We start from the raw sequence: 18,493 nt of genomic DNA on the forward strand, positions 1-18,493 counted from the left end.
GCACATAAATATTACTTTTGTGTAAATCTTGTGACATGACATGACATGACATGACAGAGTAGAAGAATTCCTCCTTTGCTGTACTGTTTGGTAGAAAGGTATCCGGAACGAGAAAATTTACCCAGTAATCTCTTTCCAAGAAAACTCATTCACTCATATATGTAGGAATTCATAAGATGTACAATGATGTCAACAACAATATTTTTGCTATGCATCTTTGCTTTAGGTTGACACAAGAAAATTCCCAAAAGGGTTGAAAATACAATGCAGAGAATTGTGACTTGATGCATGTACCTATAAACTAAACCAAATTGAATGTACTTCAATGTGTATGTTATGTGCATAAGTTAGAGATACGACAATTGTGTCTTGAAAAAGCAATGTAATGCACGCTATGACTATCTGAAGCACCTACCTATACTCAACCAACAACAGTAATATTATGAAAGTGGTATTTTTGTGACATAAACCTTTGTGTCTGCTGTTCATATGATACAGTGTTTATTTTTATTTCAAACGAGTACGACATAAATTTTCATACCAGTGCGACATTTATCATTCGAACCAACACGACATAATTATTCATACCAAAGCGACATAAATTGTTCAAAACTAGTGCGACATAAATTGTTCAAACCACATAGCTATTCAAGATGATTCCCTTTGTCTATCGTGACTGATGAGCCCGATCCTGTTGAATTAAAGTGGTGAGCTTAAAAGCATTGAACAATAACCATCCATGATTTTAACTGTCAGCCTTTTCAAGTTAGTCTTTACCACTCTCAATTTCTTAAAGGTTTTGTAGTCATTTTCTCAAGTTAAATACCATCCCCTTCTTATTCATTGGTTTTGGAGCAAGGGTTCGCGCTCTAGAAAGATTTCAGTTCTAAACAGTATCGTATATGGCCATTGGCATATCTACAGAAGCCTTGATAACTTTCTAAGGCTATCCTTGCTGTCGCTTCTTTCACTCTTGGTGTCAGCTGTTCTTTTCTAAATAAATTTGACCTTTTAACCTTGGCCTTACACACTGACCAGAACTCTACAATTGCGTTTAGTCCTGAGTGAATAACGAGGCAAAACTACTGCTCCATCCCACACAGTGCTACCAATAGCTAGAGATCGCGACGTTTATGGATGGCCGTGTTGTCAAGTACCAAATACTTGATCTCTTCAAGTACCTTGATTTTTTCAATTTCTTTAAGTACTAATGTTGAAGCCCGCCTCGTCAATAAAAACACAGTTCTTTTTAAAATCAATTTTAACCTTATGTTCAAGTGCCCACTGGAATCTCTCCTGTTTTAAATCTGACAGATCCCTTCTCATGGCCCGTTTAGGGAGTCTCTTGAGACTGAAGTTGCAAATATTGGTGAGAAAGGAAACAAAATTTATGCCGTGGTTTGAATAATTATGTCGCATTGGTACGAAAATTTATGTAGCAATAATATGAACAATTATGTCGTACTCGTATGAATAAAAATTAAAAACACTGTATCATTCCAAGACGAACAACTGCACCCACAACTCTGGCTCTATTGTATTGTTTCACTTTTTGAGTTTCCATTTTATTGTTTCAACCAAAAAAAAATAAAAAAAGATCTTGCTACCGTTTTTAAGATTTTTAAAAAACAATTGCAGTAATAAACCATTTTGAAACTTCCGACAGACAAAAATCTATCTTAAATAAGCCAAGGTCATTCTGTCCAACACAAAGTTCAGTTGTGGTGTCACTAGTAATCTTTGACATTATCTTGACAAGTATTTTTAATTTGGGCATTGTTCAAATATTAGTAACCACTTACGTAATATAAGCGGTTACAGTCATAGCTTTTGTGTGACTTTCACCTCTACACAGTAAATACGAAAAGATAGAGTCTTGTATTATGTGAAGACTAAAAGAAAGCCAACTTTTTAAATATTGTTGATTTTGTAAATTTTTAGATTGAGGATTTTAGTATTCGAAACTGAATGAGGTAATTCGGAATGTGCCCAACAAAATCTTCTTGTGGCGGTTACTAGAATAAGCACATGCTATTGGTCAAGATAAGAATGGGTAAATTTCTTAGTGAGAAAGAAATTGTGTGAAGAAGCATTGCTAAACACATCGAGAAATCACAATACAGTTCTCACGGGCATGTCCAAATAGAGGAATCTCGAAACAAAGTTGAAACACAATGTAGACAAACGCTAGGGTAGAGAAAAGGAGAAGGCGGCATCGAAATGTCATATGTCAAGTAAATGTCATTTGTAAAAGCTTCAAAATTCTATTAATCCACTAAAACAAGGCTTTGTAATTCTGTTCTTTCTTTTGTTAACGAAAAACAAGGATAGATTGGTTTTCTTTTTTCTTGGCAGTGGGAAGTAATGTTTTAGTGGATTGTATTGATTCAATCTATAATAAAGCCAATATCAAAAGCTCTTGACAGTAGCAAAGCGGTAGAATGCATGGATTTCACGACAAAGAGAGATTCGCTTCTTTGTTGCATATATGTTTGCTCTATAGACGTCACCACATATCATTGTATGTATGTATGTATGTATAGAAATTAAAAGTCTCTTTCTATTGTGTTAAAGTCTCGTTGGTGCCTGACTTCAAATTTTTGTTCTTCATTTAGCAAATTTAAAATTTCTTTTTTCTCTTTTTCAGTCATTCAATAATCGTAAACCAATCCCGATTCGATCTATTGGCACTTGTCAATACAGATTACGTAATATGGTGACACAGAAGAGAACTCAACCTTTCTTTGCCCATTTTAGATCCATCCAATTTCAGAACCAACGTCCACTCTGTCACAACAAGACTCTATATAATGTATCACTTGTTTAGAGCTACTAGAGCAACAACTCTAACTATTCATATTTTTGCATAGCTGTGCGTATGTATTGCCCCACCTCTCGGAAACTTATTTAGCTCATAACCATTTGGAGCTATCAAAAAAAAATAGAAGTTATTATATTCACCAAATAGATCGACCCAAAAGCCAACTACGGCAAAGAAATTTATAACAACACCAAGAAAATCAAACACCAAAGCGTTCGTCTAGGCAATGACGTACATTTTATCCACGGAACAATGAAAAAAGGATCGTCAGTTTATGAAAAATAATACATTGGGGTTTCGTAACTTTGTAACTTTTGTGAAATATTGTCTTGTCCTTTTCTCAAATGCATCATGGACTAATGAAGTGTACACTGTGTGTGAGAGATCAAGTTTGCATTTACGAAAAATGGGATGTACGTGTAGATGTACATGTATATGTGTGTTCTTACACCGTGTGGGCGATATATGATTTAGCTTTGATTGTGGTATAATACCACTGATGTTTGTTTGTTATGCATAAGTTGCCATGAATCTTTAGTTCACGATGAAAAAATATTACTGACGGTAGCATGAGACATAAACAAAGGCCAAGATTGGGTCTGTATACCCCTCCCCCTCTAACTTGTTTTCGACTGTTAAGTTCCTCAAAAGAGAGGTCTATATCATTGTTTATTTTTTCTTTCCACTAGACAGCAGGGCTGTGGTGTATTCGGGGACCAGAGATTATACGGTTATGATACTCCCGTCTTATTTCCGTATGCATTGTTCTTTTATACTTTTTGACGTAATGTGATACTACTTAGATGGAGTTGAGTCATCATTTGTTTATTATTCTCTAGACGCTAAGAAAAAATAAATTGTTCTATTAACACGTCAATCTCATACAAAACAAAAGCACAATTGTATAAGGTATGTATGATTTAATAATAGAAAATGTAAACAATATCTACCCACTATATGAAGAAAACAATAGGCTTAGTAAAAAAAGGGGCAACTTATGGAAATGTAAAATTCTATTGTTTTAAAGAAACAATAGGGCAATTGCCTTGGAGATAGAGAAGAAAAAGTATTCAAATTGCCGTATTGGTAAAACAATTCATTGTCTTTCTGAGGCTCAGTCGGGAATATATTACACGGTAAGCTTTCCAACACAAGCAGCGGCATGATGCGATATTTTATCTGGAATCTTTATACGGAATCTTTATACGGGACAAAAGGCTTGGATAAAGATCTACAGAGGTGTACACACAAAATTTTGGACAAAGTCAATTTGTTTGTTTTGTGTCTGAGATTGCAAAAAAATAATATGTGTGTGACATAAAGTGTCAGATTTGTTTACTTTTCTGTGTCTGTATCATTTAAATCTGGGTCTGCATTCTTTAAATCTGTGTCTGGAAATCCTTTTTGCTTGTGTTTTGTGTAATTAGATAATCATTCTCTCACTCCCTATTCGGTATTTGAAATTTATAAATGAAGGACCTTTGTGTAACTTAATTTAAAAAGCTATTATTCAGCATATACACTACCTTTATATTGATATTGGTATTGTGTAACTTAGAATCTATCAAAAGTGAAATTCATAAGGTACACACACAGCACTACAGCTACAATAACTGAAATAACCAGAACATTCGGCAGACAATGAAATTCCTTTACCAAGACTACAATAGGTTTTATTATTCTCCTTTCACCTGGAGACAGCATTTTTCTGAAATACATCGAATGTTTAAAGGCTTGAAAGACAAGCCTCAAGAAAGTAGAGAATGGGCTTTTCTTTTTTTGTCTCTACTTTTACTTTCATATTTGGCGGGTGAGGCATATGATTTGATAAACGTTTCACTTTATGCTTTACTAGTTTTACATTTCAAAGTAAATGTAAAACACACTGAATTACTTTCTCTTCCTAAGCACTTTGTGGAGATTTTAACAAAATTTTCTCGTAAATGAAGAAGATGCGGGCCACAGAATTAACCTTGGGGACTTAAATTGACAGATATCTTTTTGCGTCACCTAAAAAGGTGAATTGATATATTGAAGTTAGTGCGAGAAACTCCCCACTAAGCCTTGTAATGTACAAGAAGCCTGTCCATTTTGACGTAGACTGCACATTTAACAACTTCCTTTTACAAAATACCAAAAGAAACCCTCAGTTCGTTGGCATAGAAGAAAGCAATTAGTTCCTCCGGATGACCCAAAATTAATTTTCTTACATTCTAACCGCCAAAAGACTCCTAACCAACCAAACTTAAACCAAACAGTCGCAGTCGAAAAAAATAAAACTAGAATTAATTGACGCTATAGAGTTATGAGATTAAAAACGTTTTACTTCGCCTAAGGCGCTTATTGTCTCGTACCAATAGAACCACAAATATAAAAAAATTCATAACTACAAAATATTATAGGCATCAAGTGTTCTATCATTATTCTGATTCTTCTTACATCATATACACTAAGCAAAAGATGCTCTCTCTCCCCTATTTTTATTTGAAATTCTGTCAAATTAGATTTAAATTGTGTATTATAATCGAAATACTTTTCTCTTTTGTTCAATCTTGTGTGCCAAGGAAAATATTTTCTTGGTTTTTTTAAATAAGACAAAATTGAAAAAAATTCGTGAATTTTCTGAATTGGTTCTAACTCCGTATCATACGGTTATATCGGGTTCAGAAGAGTATGATCTTTTTTCAAAATTGTATATAGCATTTAGATGAAGCAAGAAGTAAATGAAGACATTCCTGTACACCTACCCAGGTCTGTTGCTTTGTGTCTTAAGACCTAGCCATTATCGCCTTGTTTTATAATAGAAGTCAACAAACCGAAACACGTCACCCATCCAGAAATTGATCTAAAATGTAGAATTTTCTTGTCTGCCACAAATCACCTCATCCAGACCCACATTGTAAGATGGTTGCTATCAAGGCTTTTCCTTAGTTTCGATTATGTTCAATGAATTTAAAAGTCTTATTGTTTCGGTGTTTGTAAAAGTTTATCAATATAAGTTTTACTTATTGACGAGCAAGTTAATTTATGAGTTACAAACTAAAAAAAATAATTTTTTCCGTTTTTTGACACCTGTCAAAAATTTTAACAACACACAGACACAGGAAATAAAAGAATACGTATACAAGAGTACACTATAGCACCGCCATTGGTGTACAAAAATTTCATGTCTGCATTAATATTGATACTTAACGCTTGTGTCTGTTTCCTTTAGATAATATTGTAGACTTCACAGCTTGGTTATGAGATTCAAAGCGCAAGGGCCAAAAATTATAGACGATTCACTTTTTGACACTTATTCATGCGGCACCAGATTCTACAAAAAAAGTGTGCAAGAATTTCATAACTGAACTAAGGCATTTTTCTTCAATGTCCTTTCTAACAAATAGCATCAAACTGTAGAGGGTAACTACGACGTTATTGAACAAGAAAAATTTGTTCAGAAAAGTCTCGAATTTGTAGGTTCAATTTTCCCCTAGCGCTGAGAAAAAAGAACCTCTAGACCTGTTCTTGAAACCTTCAGTTGTGCCTAACCGCTCGGACCACTTGTTAAACAAGTATGCGACGTCTAGAAGTCCCATTGGTGGGTGCAAGGAGTCGGCAAAGTCCTTCATATACTCTTGATACATTTAACATTAAATTAGAGCCAATTTCTAGCAAGTTACGCTGAAGTAAAACCTCAAGAGCGCTTGCCTCAACTGAAACCAATTTAACCTTTTTTTCTCTTTTTTCAATGAATGATTTTTTATCAAAGGAGTTACTCCACTGCTTCAAACTGTAATAGCCCCCAACTAATTGACGGGTTTTTGATGTCTCAAATATTCACGACATTGAAGAGAAAGGTAAACAAATAAACAAAACAAAATTTATCAACACAAAATAATGCACCACTAGACGAGCTTCTAAACTTCATCCATCAATGACAGCGGCCATAATCGATACAACTGCACCTGTATCCACATCAGATGCACTCATATTCTATGCTGACCACATTCTCGACGAAATTGGCAACCTTGCCAAAGTCGAATACAACAAAAAGGGCCGTAAATACCGATTCGTTAATAATTCATTTCAACGTATACGACAAGAAGATAAACATCTAGTCATCTGTCCCGAGGATCTTGATTTGAAACTTTCATTTTATTCCGCTTTTTCAATATTGATGAACATTGGCGATATACTTACAACATATCCACAATTTTGTTGTACTATTCTTGGTTTGGCTCAAGAATTGGAAAAGAACCATTGGTATGAAGAGGAAAATTCGAGTATTATTCATTTCAAGAACGCCAAATACGATCCTAGAGTGGTTCAACATGAAGCCGATGCATTTGTCAAACAGCACCCCATTAGTCGACAACATATTGATTGGGGGATTAATTTATTAATTTGTTCAAAATTGAACTTTTTACATACTGATCATCATATTGGTACTAAATTGGAAGGTGAGTATATGAAACAATACGTTGAAGAACACTTTGGCGAAGAAGCATTAACTTCACTTGATGTGTTGGTGGCATTGAAAAGTTGTGTTCATTGGGGTAACATTAAGGGAGTGTTGTACAAATTAAAAGTGCCAAATATTGACATACCACCAGAATTGAAAGAAAACTTTGCCAGCTTTCCTGAACCAAATGAGGAGTTGTGCTTGAGTGTATATGATCGGTTCCCTAGCGGTACTTCCAAATACGCACTCCTTTATAAATCATTGGATTTGCTTGCGTTAAACTTCAAATACTCGCAATTGATCACGATAGACCCCAAGGAATTCCAATTTGAATGGTTGTATAACTTATGTCATGATATCGAAACTAATCCAGTCAAGTATCATCTCCGGGCCAAAACTAAACAACTTTGTTCCAACCCAATCAATTTATCCGAATTAGCCATGAGGCACAACAATCAAATGAATAAACTTTTTGATCTTGTAGGGTTAATTGTCAATATTTTCCCCAACACTGGTGGTGAATATTTGCTTCAAAACTCCAAAATCCCCAAATTAGATCAAAAACTAATTGATCGATACGGCTCCACCCATCAACGTTTTGTTGAACTTGCTAAACAGATTGAATCATACGAAGCAAAGAATTGGACTCAGGATGACATCATTACTCGATTGCAACAAGATGATCACAGTAAAGTCAACAAGAGCTTGCACTCAATTGTAATGCTATTAAAATAATCCCCTCTCTTTGATAACTTCTATATATATATAATTGTACACACAGCAGCCCCTGTTCCCACTTCTATACACCATAATTGTAATTATTAGTAGTAATTGTTCTCCTTCTAACGAAAAATTTCCTAACTTCATCTGCAATGAATACCGTACTCGTCAACATCAACAAATGCAAAATATCCCCCAAGCTGAGAGCTTCAGTTTGGAAAATACCTTGGAAAAAAGGTACATAAACAGCACAAAGTTGTCCGATTAATGACCCCAAAACAGCAAAATTAAACATTTGATTGTGCAATCCCATTTCAAATATCGATTTGGAGTAATGACGACATGATAATGCATTAAACATGTCAAATAATACAAAACAAGTGAATGTCATTGTTGTGTCCCTAGCGGTGATTTGTTCATCCTTCATTTCTTTAACGAAAATGTATAATGTGCCAAGAATGATGATTGTGGCCGATTGCAACACCCGTTTGATTAAATGTGTGGTGAGAATTTTATCATTCCTCTTTCTTGGTGGTTTATTCATAACTTCATGATCAACTGGCTCCACTCCCAACGATTGAGCTGGTGGACCATCCATCAAAATATTAATCCATAGAATTTGCATGGCGTTTAACGGATTAGGCAATCCAAAGAATGTACTTAAGGCGATCAATGTCAATGCCGCAATACTAGTACTCAATTGAAAAGTGATGAAATTTTGAATATTGTTGAATATTCCTTTACCTTCTTCAATGGCACTCAATATAGTACTAAAATCATCATCAGTTAACACCATATCTGCTGCCTCCTTGGCAACATCGGTCCCATTTTTACCCATAGCAATACCAATATCAGCTAGTTTCAATGCTGGTGCATCATTGACACCGTCACCTGTCATAGCAACAATGTCGCCTCTTCGCTGCAACGCCTTAACGATTTTGACTTTATGTTCAGGTGTTGTTCTTGCGAAAACAGACACATTGTGAATAGCTTCACTTAGCGTTCCTTCTTTGAGTTGGTCAATTTGATCTCCCGTCATTACTGAACGATCTCCAGTTATAGGCATTCCAATTTGTTTGGCAATGTTGACTGCAGTTGATGGAGAGTCTCCAGTAATCATAATAACATGAACACCGCCTTTCATCAACATGGAGATGGATCTACCTACATTTGGCCTTGGGGGATCTTTCATACCAATCAATCCACAAAAAACCAATTCTTCAGGTTCACTATGTTCATCCTTTTCATTGATATACTTCTTGTTATTTTGAGCAAATGCCAAAACTCTCAATCCATCATGAGCCAACAGTTTAGATTTTTCATGAATAAGTTCCTTGATTGCACCGGTAATTGGTTTTGCTTGGCCATGTTCGTCATAATATTTTGTACAATGAGCCAAGATCTTCTCAGTCGCTCCTTTTGCCAACGTCTCTGGTTTATCCATATCCCCTCTATGCACACAAACAGCCATATATTTCTTTGCAGATGAAAAAGGTAATTCATACACCCTTTCCCTTTGCCCACGAATATCTTCAAGTCCAAAGTGGGGTAAACATTCAAGTAAAGCAATGTCACTGGCATTTCCAACATATTTTTCACTTTCAGTCGAATATCGCGCATTATTACATATATTACCACACTCCAACACTTTTCTCATATTATCTGTCAATTGGTGGTGCAAAGCATTATCATCGAGTCTTTCAACAACAAGGAATGGGGTATTGAAACTACCTTTGAAATCAGCAGTCCATATTTTAGTCACTGTCATATGGTTCTGAGTTAAAGTACCCGTTTTGTCTGAGCAAATAACATTAACCGAACCCAATGTCTCAACACTTGGCAATCTCTTGACTATAGCCTTTTGTTTTGCCATTCGCAATACTCCCAATGCTAATGTAACTGTAACGATAATAGGTAGACCTTCAGGAATCGCCGCCACGGCCAAGGATACTGAAATCTGAAACATATCAAGCCAGGATCTACCCTGGAAAATTCCAATTAGGCAGATGACACCAATGACGATGAAACTAAAGATACTCAAATCTTTACCCAATTTGTCCATTGCTTGTTGTAAGGGTGTTTTTGGCTTTTCGATTTCGCTCATCATTTCAAATACGGTACCAAACACGGTTTGTGCTCCTACACCAACAACGATACCACTTCCATGGCCATCTCTCACCAATGTACCCATAAAAGCAATATCTGTTCTTTCATTCACAGGTGGATCTCTCATGGTCACTTCGTCAGTGGTCTTCTTCACTGGTCTATTTTCCCCTGTCAAGTTACTCTCATCAATACTCAAATACACAGCCTCTGTCAATCTAACATCCGCCGGTATTCTATCACCTTGTGAAAAATGAACCAAATCTCCTGGAACAACCGTTGATGCTAGCACATGTGACGTATTACCATTTCTTGTCAAATTGGCCTCTGCTGGAACCAATTTATTCAACGCCTCCAATGACTTCTCCGATCTATACTCCTGAACGAACCCCACAGTGACAACAATCGTGATTGCTAATGTTATGCTAATGGCATCGTCTCTATTCCCCATCCAAAAACTAATGATCGCCGACCCAATCAACAACAATATCAATGGATCTTGATAAAACGATGAGATAAACTTCCATACTAAACTATCATCATCATCACTATTCAATTCGTTTGCCCCATATATCGATCTACGATTCAACACATCTTGATTGTTACTTAACCCTAGCTTTAGATCGGTAGCTAGCTCCGATGCTGTTTCTTCGATAGATTTTGAACAAAACTTTAGTGATGGGGTGTTGGCCTTGTGCGGAAGCTTCACTTGATCTGGATCAATGTCAAAGGGATTACTCATACTTTCATGTAGGTACTAATGTAAATGGGATGTATCAAATGGAAGTATGAATAAGGAATGGATTGGTTGTTTAAAGCGTGTTGCAAAAAATTTTGATTCTGTTGTTTTAATGAGACGTGGAAGTTTAATGCCGTTGGAAGTTGAAAAAAAAATATGTATTGAAAAGGGTAAGCAAAGAAAAAGAAATTTGTGAGAAAAACGAATTTCAAAAAGTACAGTGACGCAACTGAGTCTGCTTGAGAGAAAATAAGACAACTTATGGTATACTAGTGGACTTGGTATACCGATGTATATCGTAGACGTAGGGATCTCTCAATTTCAATAACGTAGTCTCACCACAGGAATAGCTTAGAAGTCACTCTTACATGTGGGAGCAATTATTATATTTTCCACTCAGCGTGTAATTCCTTGGTGGAATTTCTTTGGTCCACCTCTCGCCCTGATAAGTCGCCTTACTTGGGCCGCTCAAATACACGCGAAAAAATGGTGAAAAATTTCCCTTTTGAGACATGGCACTGTCAGACCCATTGCAGCAACCTAATCAGAGCCATCTTCACTACTTTATAATACAATACAAGTGTATTTCTTATTCTATAAACATCTCACTTCTCAACAACGTCAACAGCAGCCTTGTTCAATCTATTCATTATCGCTAGTCCTTCATTTGTCTCCTCTACACCCTCCACAAATATAATATCCACTTTATCCTCCTCATCTACTTGTCTCAATAGTTTAAATAGGTTTCTCGAAATATCTTCTCCACTTTTACCTAAATCTTTCACAACTTCGATGCCATTGTAGTCCTTAAACTGTTTTGATTTCAATAATGCAACTTTGGTCTTGTCCAAATCTATATTGTTTGACTTTATATACTCTGAAATCAGTTCCTTCCCATCACCACAATTGATGAATAATATAACCTTTGCATTTGGCGAATAATGTTTATACTTCATTCCTGGTGTTTTTACAGCCTCGTTACTTTCTGCAGTACGCTTGGCTATTTGCACATTTTCCCAGTCTTTTCCACCAACTCGTTTCAATTCCTCTACTGAAATCCCACCAGGACGTAGCAACATTGGTGGGGAACAAAGCCCATTGACTACCGTTGACTCAACTCCAACATTACTCGATCCACCGTCTAAGACAATTGGTATTTTACCCAGTAAATCATGCATTACGTGCTGTGCCATAGTAGGACTAGGTTTGGTTGATGAATTGGCAGAAGGAGCAGCCAAGGGTAAATCGCTAATTGCAATCAACGCTCTCGCAACTGGGTGTTGCGGCATCCTCACCGCAAACGTATCTTGATTTGCAGTTACATATTTGGAGATGGGTGAACCCTTACGTACTGGTAGTAGAATAGTCAATGGTCCTGGCCAAAACTCATTTATTAACCTGTGATAAATCTGTGGAATTTGGTAGTCCAGAGGTAGAAGTTTGCTCTGCAATTGTGCAAGTGATGAAACATGAACAATCAAGGGATTATCAGCTGGTCTGTTTTTTGCTTTATAGATAGACTTTACAGACTCATCAGACAAGGCTGACCCTCCAAGACCATACACTGTCTCAGTAGGAAATCCAATTACATTATTTGTTGTTTGCAACTCCTTTGCTGCGATTTTGAGATTCTCATCTGTATCTTTGTCAATAATATGAGGTAGAAGCTGATCTTTGGAGAAAACAATCAGCTCCGGTCTAACTTTGAGCAGTCTAGTTGTGAATGACATGGCTCGTTGTAAACTTTTCATTAATCGCTTGAAAAAGCATTGAGGGACCTAGTATTGTGAAAAATCGATGCGATGACAAAGACAAAATCTTTTTGTGTCGTGTCGAAAATCACATGCGACACTAAAAACTGCTAAACTATACACATAATCAAAATATGAGACACTCACCAACAATCTTCTTCTCATTATCATTCAACTGCTCGTAATAGTGACTGAAATTGCCCAAGTTCTTACTGGTACACTCTCTGAAAAATTCCACCAACAATGCTTTTAAACTATCATCCTCAGGTCTATCCTTGTGGTCATCAACGTACGACTTCAACTTCGCAAAGTTTGGCACTCCTATATCATCCATATCCTCCCAACCTTCTTCATCATCGTCAGCTTGAACCTCGTTATTTTCTTCTCCATTGGCAAAATCATCAGCACTTGGTTGTTGGCATTGAAATTGTAACTCGCCAACCAAGAGTTTTAGAATCTTTAATGCGGCAGATATTTGGGTATACCTATCTGGCATTGCTTTCGCCATGGACCTTGTGATGATCATATCGCCATCATATGGGATTATTTCTCCATTTACTACCAAGTTAGATATTCTTGGATCGCCCAAGGTGAATATTTTAGCCAATGCCAAGGAGTTTTGCTTGATTTGATCAAATCCTCTAGTAACTTCATATGACTCGAACCAAATTGGCAATACAGCTTCCAATCCCGATTTTTGATTTACGACCATACTGCTTAAAAAGTTGATCGTATCTTCAGGAGACTTGAGCACCAACCGGCAAAAGACCATAATTAAATTCTCGATTGTGATGGATTGTTTTGCAATAACTAGTCTATTGACAGTTGCTTCAAGTATCTGAGTCAATAGCTGCGGCGACAAATAGTCTTGAAACTCGTTCACTAATGATGCTACTATCAATCCACATTTATTTGCGGCACTATCAGACAATTGGGGTGATAAGAACTTAGATACAATCTGCATCATCGATTCAAGACCCGAAATACCGCTCGAGGGATCTTTGTAGTTCACGAACAAGTTGGACGCCTTTCGGATCAACTCATCAAACACTTCACCACCACTTTGAAGTATTTGATCATCTGACGATCGGAGTAACACATTTCGCAATATAGGGTAAGCATACTCGAATATCCGAGGTGGTAGCTCACCAGGAGCGGACTTCAATATGATGCCGAGAAGTTCCAAACTCAAATATAATTGTGGAGTGTATTCGCCATTGCTCTTTTCCATGATTTCAAATATGAATGGTAACGACTTTTCACATGCATTGATGTAGTCTTGAGTATCTATGTTTTGCAATAATGCAGTTAAACAATCCGACGAGTCTGATATCAATTGTACATTTGCGGGATCTTTAAAAGCAATTTTGAAAATAATGTCCACCACACTTACACCTGCCACAATTTGCTGATCTGCTGCATGCTTTGGGTTAATTGGTATTCCCAGTACGATAGCCTCCAACAAGACAGGAAGCCCATCTTCGTCACATTCATCCAACAATGCATATGCAAGTTTAAAGATCGACAATTGGAGAGAGCTGTCTAGTGTGGAGAATTCGATAACATGCTGAAAATAACTGCAACTGACAAGTGTGGATATTTGAATCAAGGCGCCACCCTTTCCCGCAAACGTAACAATGTCAGCAAATACCCTCCGTGCTTCCTTTTCCATAAAATTTTCAAAGTATTTTGGCAATAACAATATACACCTTGATGTTACTATCTTGCTGTCGTATTTTATGAACGAAAGTAGTGTACTTAGTGGAACTTCAGGTAACTGTGCATCATTTGATAATAAACCCTCTAAAGTGTAAAGTTCGGCTTCCAATAATCTCTCATCACTGGAAAACAGATCGATAATCATAGCACAGATACCCCGGGCATCTGTTTCATTTAATTCGCTCCACAAGTCTAGTATCGCATCACGAGCGATAATATCGACCGATAAACCAGTAACATCGCTTACATACAGATTGATATCTTCCTCATACTCTTCCACCTTCACCTTAGCCAAGGCCGTACACACGATAGCATCTTTACAAAACTCACCGATGGAAGCCACCTCTGAGATTGGTATGTCGTGTTGAGTGCTTGATATAGTGCTGAACAAGTTGTAAATTAGGGCATTGAGGACATCTTGTGCATCCAACTCCGAAAGCTCAGGGGCATGATAAGTGTTTAGAGCAATACTATTGCATACCGGGGCTAACAAGTGCAAATTCTGTATAGTTGCTGTCAACACACTCCGTTTAAGTTCAATTGAAATTCTCTGGTGAAAGTGACCAATAACAGAACCAATAACTTTGAAAAGGTTGCTTTTGAAATCCAACTGAATTAAATTGACACCATCTGATTTTATTAAGTTTAACAAGATCTCCAATGTACCGCTTACTTCTCGAAGAACAATCTTTTTCCTTGCTGCATTGGCGAATGCCTCAGGGCTTTGAAAAACAGCCAAAACGTTTTCGTACAACTTCAATGCTTGACTCTTGACCAGAATGTTAATCCCTGGGTTTTGCAATATCTGGTTCAAATGGGAGTTGATTCCAAGACCTACTCCTCCATCCCAAAATTGCTCTTCTGTAATCAAATCATCAACCAAGTCTGTCAATACTTGCAATCCACCTAGCATAGCCTCCTCATTGTTCAAGTCAGAAGCGGCAGCATACAATTGATTAATCAAATCGGGCCATTCATCGGGGTAATCAACTGAAGCTATTTGCACAATTGCATAAGCGGCACCATTTCTGATTTTAGAGTTACCAGACCCCAAAACCAATTCCAACAATTTTGTCCTGATAACTTTCTTCAATTCTTGATCAATTGGTGGTCCAATAAACGAGGAAAATCCCAATGACCAAAACTTGGGCACTAATCTCTTCAAATGAAGTAAGCATGATTGACGAAGATCAATAGGAATTGAATTGTTCAATGATGCCTCTAATATCAAATACGAGGACTCGGATGGATTGCTTTTGACGACTTCATTAAACTCTAGCTCTGAAGATTTACGAACGTTGTTGTCTGGAGACGTTTGGTTGATTATCAATTGAAGTATATCCGGCATTGCTGTATAGTATAGGAATGATGATGGAATCGAAAAATGTGAAAAGATCTAGAAAAAAAACAATGCTGTGACGCGCAATACAAAACATGCCATCTTTCGCAACACCCAAATGGCACGCGACCTGCGGAATAGAGTAAGGCAGGATTGTTTATGTTATTAACAACAAACTGTTCAAGTAAACTACATACAATCACTTACTAAGAATACCATCTGAATCCACGTTGTCAATGTGCTCAACGGTTGGTTTCTCCAAATCATTTTCCGCGTGACGTCTTCTTGGTGTATTCTTTTCAATTTGAACAACTTTCCATGGCTCTTTGACAGGACATTGATTGAAAATAAAGTCCATTTCCTCCAAAGTACGACCTGAAGTTTCGGGATAGAAGAAGTAAATTGCTGGTGCCATCAAGGCATTGATAACAGCAAATATCGTATACGTGTAATACTGGATATTTTCGAAACAAACTGGCGTGATCATTACAATAAGGAAATTGAATGCCCAGTTACTTGCTGTTGATAATGCTGCTGTTGGAGCTCTCAATTGCAATGCTGAAATTTCAGGGGGGTATAACCAAGTTGCACCAAGATACGATACACCGAAAACTGAATTAAACACAAAAAGGAATACTGTAGCGGCGATTCCAGGTGGAGTACTGTTTCCCCCCTGAGCGTCATGTGCTACCTGAGATTTCCATGCTGCCACAGTTAAAGCTACCATGGAAAGTGATTGGCCAATAGCTCCCCAGAATAATAATTTTCTCCTTCCAACTCTTTCAATGAACAATATACCAAATAATGAGGCTAAAAAGTACTCAGTACCATTACAAGCGGCCAAGATTCTTGCATTGAACGGCGACATGTGAATGTAATTCTGGAAAATTGTTCCAGCATAATATGTGATTAGATTGATCCCTGATATTTGTTGCATTATTTGTGACCAACAGGCCAAACTCAAACGATGAAAGTTTCTTGTTGGCCCCTGACTAGTTAATGCCTTGAGACTAAAACCCTCGTCGCTGGATTTCTCCAATTCGATGGCACTTTGAATTTCAGTTAATTGGTCAGTGATCTTTTCATCTCCTTCTGGAACATTGTACAATGCACTGAAAACAATTCTTGCTTCTCTGACTCTTCCCTTTGCCATTAACCAACGTGGAGACTCGGGGAATTTAAAAACAAACATGATTAAAAATATTGGGAATATGGCTTGAAGCACAACAGGAATCCTCCATGAGATAGCTTTAGGATCACCACCCTTGTCAACGAAATAGAACCCAAAATCAACCCAATATGAAATGGTAATACCTAATGTGATCAAACTACCTTCCATCATGATCAATTTACCCCTTGATTTCGCTTTACTCATTTCTGATGACCAAACCGGCACTGTTGCAGTCAAATAGCCGGTACCAAACCCAGTGAAAACCCTTGCTATAGCCAAATGAGTAACTGTAAATGCAGAAGCTTGCAACGCAGCGCCAATCACAACAATTACACAACCTAAGAACATACATTTAATTCTACCCAACTTGTCACCAAGATAAACAGTTGACAAGGCAGCAAATCCACATCCTAGTTCATAAACAGCAATAACAGCACCTTGCAATGTTGAATTGACACTGGCTTTCATTGAAGGGAAAGTATTCTCAAATGAATCAAGACTTAGTAAACTTCCATAAACCCCTTGATCATAACCAAATAACAAGAATCCAACACCAGCAAATACTGAAACTGCGTAATTCAATTTGAGTCCCGACAACCCCATGAACGTATGTATTCTGTCGGGATCCTCACAGTCGTTCAAGTCAACATTTAAAATGTGTTTGGACTTTTCAGAATGCTCACTCTCAGAAACGGTTGCTTTAACTTCGTCGGAGTCCATAATGTACAATAGTCGAATGTAGAGGAAAAAGTTCCAGTTAGGGTTTGTTTGCCAAATTGCATCCTATTTATACGGCCTCATTTGAACTCCATAGTCACGGCTAATGTGTCTCTGGGTTCAACACTTATTGCGTAATACTTGTCACGCTTACTGGCTAGAAACTGTGCACAAAAATGGAGCTGCTATTGTTTGAAGAATTATTTTTAACCATATTTAGCTTCTTTGCATACAAATAAAACTAGAAACACGGCAATTGATGAGTGGGGAACAAGCAAATCCACAACTGGTGGAAGAGTTTGTGGATTTTTAAGATCGAGCTAAATTCCAAGTAGAACCATTCACGACAGTGTTAGCAGAAGTGAGGTCCAAATCGTGAATCGTGAATGTTGTTTATGATATCATCTCGCGTCTCTAATAGATATAGTTTCCTTTCAGGCAAAGAAAAGGTGGGGAAGATAAATTTAGCACAATAAACAATAAAGTCTCCATATACAGGAACCGTGGAGGTGTTGTCCTTCGTTTATTGTTTTGTCGAATTCCATAATTTTCCCGAAAATACTACTTTTTATGGAATTTTGGCGTTCAGAAATGACCCTATTGTTTTCCCCATTTATTGCAGATTTATGTAAATATTGTTTTCACGGGGGAATTCAATCCTTCATACCTGCCACGGAATTTACTCCGAGTTTAAAGGTTGTGATAGACGTGTCTGGGCCGTAGTTGGATCTTCGAGGTTTATAATGCAACATGGTTACAGACTTGACGAAAAGTTCTCACTTCTTCCTTTCATTTTTTGACACATGCCAATGCACACAAACTAAAAAATGTGCTGATGTAAAAACACTGCTCAGGAAATACACCAGTTATGAAATTTCGGCAAGTCGTTTGAGCTGATGCCAAGTACTTTTTAAACCTCGTATTTTGCACCTGGAATACTCCATGGTAATTTGTATAACATACAAT

General features: G+C 37.1%; 5 protein-coding genes across 5 annotated transcripts; 1 reads left to right on the forward strand and 4 right to left on the reverse strand. All coding sequences in view use genetic code 12, as the record gives it.

Moving 5' to 3' along the window:
* Positions 1–6,740: 6,740 nt before the first annotated feature.
* On the forward strand, positions 6,741–8,003 carry CORT_0H01350 (hypothetical protein; the record flags this gene model as incomplete). The annotated part of the gene is made up of 1 exon (XM_003871324.1): positions 6,741–8,003. One exon carries the CDS (start codon positions 6,741–6,743, stop codon positions 8,001–8,003), a length of 1,263 nt encoding a protein of 420 aa, XP_003871373.1.
* A 64-nt stretch (positions 8,004–8,067) lies between these two features.
* On the reverse strand, positions 8,068–10,833 carry CORT_0H01360 (Pmr1 ATPase; the record flags this gene model as incomplete). The annotated part of the gene is made up of 1 exon (XM_003871325.1): positions 8,068–10,833. The coding sequence occupies one exon, from the start codon at positions 10,831–10,833 to the stop codon at positions 8,068–8,070; it is 2,766 nt and encodes a 921-aa protein (XP_003871374.1).
* Positions 10,834–11,435: 602 nt separating this feature from the next.
* Positions 11,436–12,581, reverse strand: CORT_0H01370 (Sua5 protein; the record flags this gene model as incomplete). Its single annotated transcript, XM_003871326.1, has 1 exon — positions 11,436–12,581. One exon carries the CDS (start codon positions 12,579–12,581, stop codon positions 11,436–11,438), a length of 1,146 nt encoding a protein of 381 aa, XP_003871375.1.
* A 127-nt stretch (positions 12,582–12,708) lies between these two features.
* CORT_0H01380 (Kap114 protein) lies at positions 12,709–15,648 on the reverse strand (the record flags this gene model as incomplete). Its single annotated transcript, XM_003871327.1, has 1 exon — positions 12,709–15,648. One exon carries the CDS (start codon positions 15,646–15,648, stop codon positions 12,709–12,711), a length of 2,940 nt encoding a protein of 979 aa, XP_003871376.1.
* Positions 15,649–15,838: 190 nt separating this feature from the next.
* Positions 15,839–17,530, reverse strand: CORT_0H01390 (Hgt13 sugar transporter; the record flags this gene model as incomplete). Its single annotated transcript, XM_003871328.1, has 1 exon — positions 15,839–17,530. One exon carries the CDS (start codon positions 17,528–17,530, stop codon positions 15,839–15,841), a length of 1,692 nt encoding a protein of 563 aa, XP_003871377.1.
* Positions 17,531–18,493: the final 963 nt, after the last annotated feature.

The sequence above is a fragment of the Candida orthopsilosis genome, assembly GCF_000315875.1.
Source record: "Candida orthopsilosis Co 90-125, chromosome 8 draft sequence".
In the NCBI taxonomy this organism is placed as follows: Eukaryota; Fungi; Ascomycota; class Pichiomycetes; order Serinales; family Debaryomycetaceae; genus Lodderomyces; species Lodderomyces orthopsilosis.